This window comes from Vigna unguiculata, chromosome 8, assembly GCF_004118075.2.
Source record: "Vigna unguiculata cultivar IT97K-499-35 chromosome 8, ASM411807v1, whole genome shotgun sequence".
NCBI classification, from domain to species: Eukaryota; Viridiplantae; Streptophyta; class Magnoliopsida; order Fabales; family Fabaceae; genus Vigna; species Vigna unguiculata.
Window position 1 is genome coordinate 25,691,157 of NC_040286.1, and position 11,724 is coordinate 25,702,880.

Sequence of the window (11,724 nt, forward strand, 5' to 3'; positions counted from 1 at the left end):
AAAAATATTTATACTTAATTACTTTTAATCTTATAAAAAAAGTGAATTAAAAAATATACTTAAATTATTAAAAAAATTGGGACAAAATTGAACCAAAAGACACAAAAGTGTGGACTAAATTGAAATAATGAGGTATATATGAATACTAAATTCAAATCAGTACAATGACATTTGCTACACGTGACATTATCTTGCCACATGGCACTAACATTACCATGTGACACAACATAGAATTGACACGTGGCAACAAAAAAATTTTGCAAAAAAATTTAAAAATAAAAAAAAAGATTAAAAATAATTAAAAAAACCGAAGAGTGACATGTGGCATGCCGTTAACGCTGTTAATTATTTTTTTTTTTCTGAAAGGAACCTAATTGAGGCAATTTTTTCAAAAGTGGGAACACAATTGATACTCTTTTATCTGCATGTACCAAATTGACACACTCCTACCAAAGTGGATATCATCTAAGTAATGAAACCAACAAAATAATATGCTCAAGTGACATGTATCGATGCTTTTATTTGTGATACATTTTGTTTTTCTCGTCTTGTATAATTAATAGATTTGTGATACACTTTTGGTACATTTTGTTTTTCTCATGTTATATAATTAATAATTTTGTTTTTCTCATCTTATATAATTAATAGAATAGTATAGATGTGAACATAATATTTAAGGGTTTGAAATTAATATAAAAAAGTATTGTTATTTTATATTTAGAGATTAAGTAGGACAGAGTGAGTAATACTTTGAAGATCAATTAAACTTTAAATATTATTTTATAATTGTTTTAAAATTTCATTTAAGTTGACTTCTAATAGTATGGATTAACTATTATTTACGACCGTTACTGTAATAAATGTGTAATTTTAATTTTGATTTAATTACTTATTTATTCAGTTGTTTTAATGTTTTAATACTATTATATATTTCACATCATTAATTGAAGTTGGCTTTTCAATACTATTTATTTATTGTTAACTATAAATTGTGAGATTTACTGCTATAAAGCTTTTATTTTAATTTGTTTAATTTCGAATTTATTTTTGTAACTGCAACATTTTTTAATTCTTGAACTTAAAGCATTCTGTTAGTCTTTATGATGTTATTTTAATCTCTTACATCACTAAATAATTAGTTAATCTAATGCGAAGTAAGTAAACATTTAATTTAAAAATAACAAAGTGACGCATATTACGGTGGCTAAATTCTGTGCTTAATATTAACAAAGAACACTCCGAATCTCATAATCCTAAGGAAAAAGACAGTCACTGTACAACCTTAAGAAAGGCCAAAAACCAGAAACCAAACCAAATACACCGTTCACTTTTGTTGTCACACTCTTCCATTTCAATTCACCATCACACTCTCTTCACTGTCTCTCACACCCACAACAAGTTTCACTACATAGATTCACACAAACAATACTTCTTCTCAGTCTCAATTTCATGTTTTCTTCTCTTCTTTCCCCAACTGAGTGCCGACACTCTTCTACTTCGTTATTATTTTTAATCGACAAAGGCTTTATCTTTGGGTTAAACCGGTGACCCACTAGGGAGAGAGGAGTGGAATGCAGAAGCGCAAGTGGATTCCGTTGGCGCTGCTGAGAAAGTTGCTCATTTCAGCCATATGCTGCATAGCGTTTGTGGCTCTCTTCTCTGTGCGCATACACATTGTTCCTTCCTCTAAGGATCACAGGTTCAACGACAAGATCTCCACGGTTTGTTTCGTCTTTTTCTTTGTTTGTTTTGGTTACTCTGTTGTTATTCAATTCCATTGTTAAATTAAAATAAATGTTTAGGGTCGTATTGCTGTACGGCTATACGAGGTACTTTGATTTTGTTTAGCGAGTTCCTTGACCCTTTTCAATGATGCAGAGTAAACAATTGTTAATTTTGTGGATATAATTTAGGATTGTTTTAGGGTTTTCCTGTTGTCACTGTTTTGTTTTGTTTGTTTTTTTATTTTTTTCAGTACTTTGTTGACTTGAAGACTTGCATTAAGAGTAACCAATCTGAAAATAGCTCTTTGGTTAATGCTTGTACTTTTTATAGTGAATTGGATTTTATTTCGGGATTTTTGTTTTTGGTGGTGTCGATTGATACCTTAATAATGTTAGTGATTTCCTGGCTAATCTGTTGTTGTTTTTCAAATTTTGACAGGCTCAGGATCTGCACAGCTGGACGCGAGAGCTCGCACCGCCACATTTGTCCAAAGCTCCAGTTTCTACTCCCAAGGTTTGGGCTTCATGTGAACACTGTCAAGTGCCTTATTTGGTGGTTTCTTGTGTTTGAAAGCTCAGAAAATGTGATAGAGAAACAAAATCATGTACAATAGCTTCATATCAAGCATACATTTTTATTCATTTATTATGAGATATGATGAAAACTGCATCCTCAAATGGTGTGGATAGAAAGGATTGAAGATGTGATGTGAAGGAAAATATAGATAGAGACAGGAAGAAAATAAGGTGGAAAAGAAATAGAAGAGAATTTAGGTGTATGTTCTTTTTTCCCTTTATTTATTTGCTCTCTGATACCCGCTAACCAGGTGGGGAACATATTGTGTGCCATTATCATTTTTGTTTCTGTTGGTTCTTCTCATTGTTAATGTTTATGCATCTCATCTGATGTGTAATTATGTGACTTTAAACTTGTTTGATTTAGTTTTAGCACATGCCTAGAGATGTTGGTGTCTATCATGTTCATAGGAAGATATATTTAAATTATAAAAGCACTTATGTGCATTCATGTTTTCACTCCTCTTAATTTGACAGTTGAATGGTACAAGAGGGTACTTAGATTACCAGAAGTTGTGGAAGCCTCCATCAAATCGTGGGTTTTTGCCCTGTACAAAGCCCACTCCTAATTACACTAGTAAGGAACTTAAATTTTCCTATCAGGTTGTAATTATGTATTGTATTGGTACTTGTTCTAGCCAAGAGAAATGATGATCCCCTTTACCAAAGAACTCAGTGTGTGTTGTCTTTTCTGGGTCATTATCAACTCTCTTTACATCTAAATATCCTTCGGGATTTGTAATTTTTGTGCTAAAATTAAGATCCATATCCCTAATTTTATGCCTTGCATTTATTGTTTATTTTCTGATTTTGGTGATTATTTGATCCTAATTATTAGAATTTGCGATATTCTTTGACAATTTTGTTTCAAATTATGTATTTATTCCTGTTTAATTGTGATAAAATATTTCTATATTCATATAACAAATATATTCTTATTTATTTGTTAATGTTTATGTTATTATATTCCTAATTTAGTCTTATCTGATAAGCCTTATTATGAGTAGGTTGAAATCCTACCAATCACTACACAACCCCAAAGTTTGAGCAATAAGACTTATTTTTAGGTTGGTCGGAATCCTTCCTATCACTACACAACCCCAAGTCTGAGTGAATAGACTTATTTTTAGGCAGGTCGGAATCCTACCTATCACTGCACAGTCCCCAAATCTTTCAGCATTAAGACTTATTTTAAGGTAGATAGGACCTACACCTACATGCCATTTGTCTTTTCACTTTCCGGGTACTTTCCACGTGTTTTTCTTGATTGTGGACATTTGAAATGCTTCAAATTTTGTTGTTACACTTTTCTTATGTTTTCCTTCCCTAACATTCCCTCAGTTCTTCACTTTTCGTCTTCCCAGGTATGCTACGCTTCTCTTTTCTTTCTTTTTTTCCCTTGCTTATTCAAAGTCTCAATGGCTTATTCCATTTTTCTTCTCCATGGATTATTATGCAATGTATCCATGGGCCAAGCTTGATATTCTTAAGGAAACTACTTCGTACGCAGCAGCCAAAAATGTTCACTCTTTTTGCCATGTCCAAGCACTAAGTCATTATGGAGATGAGAAGGATGTAGAGGTTCTTCCTTGTTCCCCTTGAATGAGATGAATGTTGCTCTGCATTCCAAAAGTTGGTCCTTTTAACAAGCCTTTCATTTTCTATGCCCACACTTAAGCTTTGTCCCAATGGCGAACACTTTCTTTTATTTTCTTTTTGGGTTTAAATTGTTTGTTAGAACTTTATTGGCCTTTGTGAATGGTGTTTGTGGTAAAGGTCTTCTAACCCTATCCCAGTCCTCATAAATCCTTCAAAGGCAAATTTTTTAAGATTCGTGCCCCAAACAATAATACTGATTTGTTAGAGGGTTTTCCATTGTATTGAACTTCAAAGCCCCATAGGATTAATCTCCCTTGTTTAGAAAATACACATAGGGTAATGTATTTACAATAATGAGAATGTGGGCTAAGCCCAAATACAAATGAATATGTAAAAAATAACATAATTAACATAGGGACTATGTTTCCCTAATAACATGAAACAGAATATATTTAACACTTCCTCTCAAGCTGGTCCATATAAATCATACGTACCAAGCTTGTTACAAATATAATCAATTCTTGGTCCCCGTAAAGACTTAGTGAAAATATATGTTAAGTGATCATTTGAATTACAAACTCAATGTTGGTGTCTCTAGATACAATCTTCTCTCGAATGAAATGACAGTCAATTTCAATGTGTTTGGTCCTCTCATGAAAGACAAGATTAAAACTGATATGAAAAGAAGCCTGATTGTCACATATAAGTGTCATTTAAGTGACATATATCAAATCTAACTTTGATAGCAAAAGCCTACCTGCAAACAGATTTCCCTGATGGTAATGGGACGAGCTCCCAATATTTTGAAGAGCAGTTAGTTCATCTAGCATGCTTCACGCTAACTAGGATGGGCTAAGGTATCACTGGCAGATTTAGGAATGAACACAAAAGAAATAGACGAAAGACAAGTATAAAATGGTGAAAATAATCTATGGTAATTTAAAGTAATATAATGTGGAGAGGGATTACAAGTGGAATGTATACCTTTATGGAGGACAATTGGAAGGTCAGACTCAATTGTTGGAGCTAAAGGAAAGGAAATAGTTAGAACTTGAAGTGAGTGACTTGTTGGTTGTTCGGAATGATGTCTTCAACTATAGACCTGAAGTGGTGGTGGAGGAGGAGAATTTGAAGGTGGACTATGCATAACTGGAGGATCACAAACAACAGGAATATTAACTGTCGTAGACAGAGATGCATCAAAAGAAAAACCCTTAAAGTAAAAAGAAGACTCATTTAAGGTTACTTCTGTGGAAATAAAATAGCAGTTAAGAGGAGAGAAACACTTACATACTTTTTGTGATCTAAGAGAAGGAGAGAAACACTTACATACTTTTTGTGATCTAGTAAATCCTAAAATAACACATTTGTGTGATCTAGGAGATAACTTATCAAGACTAGGACTAAAATTATGCATAAAACATGTAGATCCAAAAACTCTAATAGGTAAGGGGTGTAGAGGTGCATGAGGAAATAAAATAGAATGAGAAATTTTGTTATTTAAAACCAAAGATGACATGCGGTTAATAAGATAACATGTAGTAAGAATAACATCACCCCAAAAATGTTGAGGAACCTCCTCACAATTAAAAGTGTGCGAGGATGTCTATTCTTGCGCTCAACCACCTCATTTTGTTGAGATGTATAAGCACATGAAGTTTGATGAAGAATGCCATGAAAAGCCATAAAATGTTTAAAAGAACTGGAAAGGTTTCACGACCATCATCACTTCGCAAAGTTCAAATAGAATTCCCAAGTTGAGTTTTAATTTCATTATAAAAGGATTGAAATATATAAAATAACTCAATGATTTTTCACTAAAAACAACCAAGTGCATCTAGAACAATCATCAATAAAAGTAACAAAATACTGAAAAACCTAAATTAAACTTAACACGACTAGGTCTCCAAATCTCAAAATGAACTAAGAAAAAGAGAACAAAGCACGTTGTGAGACACTACGAGGAAAGGAACTACGACTATGTTTCCCTAATTGACATGACTCACAACAAATTAGATAAATTGGACAAACTGGGAACAAACTGTTGCAATTTGGCAAGTCTGGGATGACCTAACTGAGCAAGAAGAGATGGAGACTCCATAATTGTGCCAACATGTGTAGAAGGGTAGAGATGATAAAAGCCATGAGTCAATTATTTGTCCCGAACTTTAGTTTGGTAAACAAACGAAATCTTTGGGGAAAGAAATAAAACAATCAAGAGAACGGGGTTAGACAACTAATGGATAATAAGTTAAAGGGGGACACAGGGACATAAAGATCATTATCAATGGTTAAAAATGGAAAAAGATTAATAGTACCAACATCATGAGATAAGACCCTAGACCCATCAACCATTGTAACCGTAGGTAAATTGTCCAAAGAGGATAAAGAAGAAAACAAAAATTTGTCACCAGTAATGTGATCTGTGGCACCACAAAAACCCAAGGTCCAAGAGAAGAAGGTCGAGTTAGGCCAACAAAAGATATACATGTGTGTGCACCGTGGAATTAGAGTTCTGACGATCCTCATGCCATTTGAGAAATTAATTGAAAAGAATAGATTGGCATGTGCTATCAGAAGAGACAGCAGAAGAAGCCATGGAGAGAGAAAAACCCTAAAACTCCAATCCAGATTATACAATCCTATCCAAGAAAGTGTACAATCGTTTCTATATTTGATTCCTCCGTAGCATAAACAAAGATAATCAAAGAAGAACATAGAAAGAAAGACAAGAATGGAGATGCCACAATCTAACAAATTGATGAGTCAATAAAGATTCACAACAAAGATTTCAATCTTTGATAAGATCTTGTATTCTACTAAGAGAATCCTTTGCCAAATTACTAATGAGTATTCTTGCGAACATCTTACACCTTACCCCATTCGTGTCCTCCACTAATCAGCATTTGTGCTTTGAACACCTTCACATGAGCTACAATCTCATGTTCATGGGAAGGTGTTCACCTTTGGTGTGACATAATGTGAAGGTATGGGCTCTCCTAGTATGTCCATTGAAAAAGGCTTAAAATCCTCTATTTCATCCAACGCTTGTTGTCCTCCTTCCTGTTTTCAAATTAATCTTGTCATTTCTCCTCCTGAACTCCTCTTGCTCTTTTAAGGATGCCTCTACTAAACGGCGATACTCCTCCCCCATCTTTTGAAAACTCCTCTAGGGCTCGTTAGGCTTCCATCGCTTGCTGCCTAGTTTCCAACCCCTGTCTCAATAATTCCTCTACCATAGTGTTCGGAATAATCCAAATGTGAGTCTAAGTTTCACATTGGGTAGAAATAACAAAGTTAAACACCATATAAGAAAAAAAAAACCCATAAACCTAGTGCCTCGAGGTTTGGGTTAAAAGTGGTGTCAATCATTTATGGGTTGGACTGATGTCATATATATATAATCTCTCTCTAATGAACCTTCCTGGAAAAATCTCAACAATCATGACATTTTGTATTGCTTGGCTTTCTGGCTCTCCCTCCGATGCCACCACACTCCTTGTTCCCCTCATCTTACTATCTTGTAGTTCAGGAATAATTTTACCTACCGCATAGTGGATGTAAAAATGTTCTAGCCAAGAGAGATGATGATCCCCTTTGCTAGAGCACTCGGTGTGTGTTGTCTTTTCTAGGTCATTATTAGCTCTTTTTACATTCGAATATCCTTTGGGGCTTGTAATTTTTATGCTAAAATTGAGATCCATCTCCCTAATTTTTTGCCTTGCACTTATCCTTTATTTCCTTGTTTTGTCAATTATTTGGTCCTACTTGTATTAGAATTTGTTATATTGTTTGACAGATTTGTTCCAGAGTAGGTATTTAGTCCTGTTTAATTGTGATAAAATCTTTCTATATTCATATAACAAAGATATATTCTCATTTATTTTTTACTATCCGTGTTATTATATTCCTAATTTAGTCTTATGTGATAAGCCTTATTTTGAGTAGGTCAGAATCCTAACTTTCACTACAGTACTAAAAGTAATAAATGTTTATTCAGCTCCTGCAGAGTCGCGAGGATATCTTTTAGTACACACAAATGGTGGGCTCAACCAAATGCGTTCTGGGGTCAGACCTCTGTCTCTCACTAAGTTTCTCCCATGTTCATGCTAATAGTATTAATGCAAAGTTATTTGTTGTTGAAATTTTGACTTGCATAATTGATTGCTATGATGGATGGCAATCAATGAGGACCATGGAATGTCAAAATTGTTAATTTTGAATGCCCTTTTCCGTTGTATTTTGTACCTGAAGATTTTTTCCCTTTGCTGCAGATATGTGATATGGTAGCAGTGGCTCGTATAATAAATGCCACTCTTGTAATTCCAGAACTTGATAAAAGATCATTTTGGCAAGATACTAGGTATTTTCAATTCTGCGATTTACAATTATTTTTCTTTTGTGCCTTCTCTCTCTGTATTGGATTTTCACTTAATTGAATTTTATAATTTTCTTTCAGCAATTTCTCTGATGTTTTTGATGAAGAGCATTTTATGAATTCTCTAGCTAATGATGTAAAAATCATTAAAAAACTCCCCAACGATCTAGTTAACGAAACCAAAGTGGTCAAACAATTCATAAGCTGGTCTGGCATGGATTACTACGAGAATGAGATTGCTAGCTTGTGGGAAGAATACCAAGTATGTATGTTGGAAGTCTATTGTTTTATACAGTTTTGTATTCTGTTTATTTTCCTTCTTTCTAATATTGTGCAATCATCTAATTATTTGCAACACCTTAAGGTTATTCGAGCTTCCAAATCTGATTCACGATTAGCAAACAACAATCTACCTCCCGACATTCAGAAGCTTCGATGCCGGGCTTGTTATGAAGCACTTCGCTTCTCTCCTCGCATTGAACAACTGGGAAAAGTATATAAAGAGATCTGAACTCTTGTTGGTTTCTTTGTTTTTTAGTCTCCTCATTGAGCTTGTACTCTAATATTTTTTTCTTATCATTCTTTAATGTTTTCTATATCCTTGTAGTTGTTGGTGGAGAGGATGAGGTCATTTGGTCCTTACATTGCGCTGCACTTGCGTTACGAGAAGGATATGCTTGCATTTAGTGGCTGCACCCATGATTTATCTCTTGTTGAAGCTGAAGAACTACGAATGATCAGGTACGGAACTATGACACTTCAACTCGCTTAATTGAATCTCATGTCTTTCTCTCATATATAATGGTTGGAAATTATCACGTGCCAACATGTAGGGAGAACATTTCCTATTGGAAAATAAAGGAGATTGATCCAATAGAACAGAGGTCCAAAGGGTTTTGCCCCTTAACTCCAAAGGAAGTTGGGATTTTTCTTACTGCTCTTGGATACCCATCAACAACTCCTATATATATTGCTGCTGGAGAGATATATGGGGGCGAGTCCCACATGGCTGAATTGCGTTCCCGGTATCCATTGTTGATGAGCAAGGTAAGGAATTGCAATACTGTGTTTCAATATGTTTGTATATAACCTACTTTTCTCAATCATTTTTAGTGAATAGTTCAGTCAAACATTAGTATTTTTGTATATAACCTACCTGTGATTGATTGTTTTCAGGAAAAGTTGGCATCCATAGAAGAGCTTGAACCTTTTTCCAATCATGCATCCCAAATGGCTGCTCTTGACTATATTGTATCTATTGAAAGTGATGTATTCATACCTTCTTATTCTGGAAACATGGCAAAGGCTGTTGAGGGTCATCGTCGTTTTCTTGGACGTGGAAGAACAATATCTCCCGACAAGTAAGGCTGTCATTTTGCAGATCAACTTCTGTTTATTAAATTGTCGGATAAACTCTTCAAAATTATCCATTACAAAGTTGTTGTGTCTGTCTTCTCATTTACCTAGGAAAGTCCTCGTTCGCCTGTTTGATAAACTAGATCAGGGACTAATCACGGAGGGGAAGAAACTATCAAATAGGATTATTGATCTCCACAGAAGACGGTACGCAGCTGGAAAATTCTTCATTTTTCATTTCAATTAATTTTTTGAATGCTAAAGTATATATAATGTGTTCATGGTTCTTTCATTTTTATAACCATAAGTAATAAATCTATGGAAAAATTGTATGATTTTTGATTTGTTGCATGTATTGCACAGACTTGGTTCTCCCAGAAAGAGAAAAGGGCCAATTTCTGGGACAAAGGGCATGGAAAGGTTCCGGTCAGAAGAAACCTTTTATGCTAATCCCTTACCTGATTGTTTATGCCGGACAGAACAACCACCACCACCACCACCTCTAAACACCTCTCACATTGTTTGATTGATGAAATACTGAACTTTTTCCGTGGAAATTCCGCTTGGTGAAAAAGGGTGGCACATGAGTTTGAGCATAAGATGAAGATCTGATGTGCATGTTGAAGGCATGGTGATGTGGTGACAGAGTGTATATACCGGTATCACTGTTACACTTATCCTTTAATTGGGGGCTGGGAATAAAGGAGGTGAAAAAAAGGGAAAACAAAATCCAAATTAGGGTTTTGATATAAAGAATTAGATTGGGATGAGTAGTTATAGGGTGAGACGGAGATTTAAGATCACTGGATTGATTTGTTCTGTGAAACATTACTTCATTATAAAGGCCAAGGATCTCTATAACCTGTTATTGTAATTCTTCTTCACTAATCTCACATGATTTCACATTTTTTTAATTTGTTCTTGTTGATCACAACAAAAAGCAAAAATCTTTATTTTTATCTCTGGTATACGTTGGCCCTTATCTTACATTTGAAACAAAACACGCTCAATAAATATATACAATTAAAAAGTTAAAATTGATTTTAATTAGAGTAATTGTAATTGGTTTACATGCTTATAATTTATTTTCTATATATTAATTTTGAATGATCGTAAAATTATTTACTTACTGATATCTCTAAAGACAAAAATAATAAAATGTATTTTATACTTTTATAAATACCGATTATATTGTATTAACATTATAAAATAAATTTATATTTATTAATAATAAGTTGAGATAAATGAAGAAAATACGATAAAATAATTGTTAATAAATAAAAAAGAAAAAAAAAGAAGAGAAAGTTTTATATAGAACATGTAAAAGTAATTCTTAATTAATTTAATAAATAATTATATATTATAAGAAATAAAACTGAAGTTATGAAATATAAATACAAAATAAAAAATTTTATATATATATATATATATATATATATATATATATATATATATGTAATAGAGCTTCTTTTTGTTTGAGTAACTTTTCTGTTGAATTGGTTCGTAGAAAAAAAGGAAAAACATAAAAACAAAATTAAAGAAAAATAATTATATTATAATAAAAGGTTTTTCACACAAAATATATGTCAGTATTGTCCAAATAATAAAACATGTCTCTCATATATATATTTTTTTAAAAAGTATGTTATTATTAATAAATAATAAAACATAAAATTAAATAAAATAAAGAATAAAATTTTATTTTATTTTCTCTGCCTCTTAAGTTATTTATGGTTTATATTATTCTCTCACTTCTCCCACAAGTTCTCTTTTTGTTTATGAAAAAAAAAATTCAAACTTATTATTTTCGTTCTTATTTAATAAAAAGTAATTTTTTATTGTCATACTTTGAAATATTAGTTTCATATTTTTTTATACATGAGTATTTTGAATAGTTGTTTTTATAATGAACATAAAAAAAGAAAAATGTAACTTTTATGTGGTTTTTCATAACCTTTTTTAAATGACTTCATTATTGTTTTTTTCATTTAGTAATCAAATAACTATGAATTGTTTTACTCCAATTATAACTTGATAACCCGTCTATATTGTCCAAAACAGTAGAAGAAATATTACTAACAGTTTTTGAAT

The 11,724-nt window shown here is 32.8% G+C and overlaps 1 protein-coding gene across 2 annotated transcripts; it reads left to right on the forward strand.

Moving 5' to 3' along the window:
- Positions 1 to 1,237: 1,237 nt before the first annotated feature.
- On the forward strand, positions 1,238 to 10,547 carry LOC114193065 (O-fucosyltransferase 7-like). Of its 2 annotated transcripts, none has more exons than XR_003606216.1 (12): positions 1,238 to 1,721; positions 2,164 to 2,238; positions 2,778 to 2,877; positions 7,900 to 7,967; positions 8,174 to 8,262; positions 8,359 to 8,539; positions 8,642 to 8,770; positions 8,885 to 9,018; positions 9,111 to 9,324; positions 9,454 to 9,638; positions 9,716 to 9,840; positions 9,997 to 10,547. XR_003606216.1 is itself a non-coding variant. In XM_028082764.1 (12 exons), the coding sequence occupies exons 1-12, from the start codon at positions 1,572 to 1,574 to the stop codon at positions 10,157 to 10,159; spliced, it is 1,584 nt and encodes a 527-aa protein (XP_027938565.1). In that variant the 5' UTR covers positions 1,241 to 1,571; the 3' UTR covers positions 10,160 to 10,547. The 2 variants fall into 2 exon arrangements, 1 of the variants encoding a protein (XP_027938565.1); XM_028082764.1 differs by having other exon boundaries at positions 1,241 to 1,721; positions 9,745 to 9,840.
- The last annotated feature ends 1,177 nt before the right edge of the window (positions 10,548 to 11,724 follow it).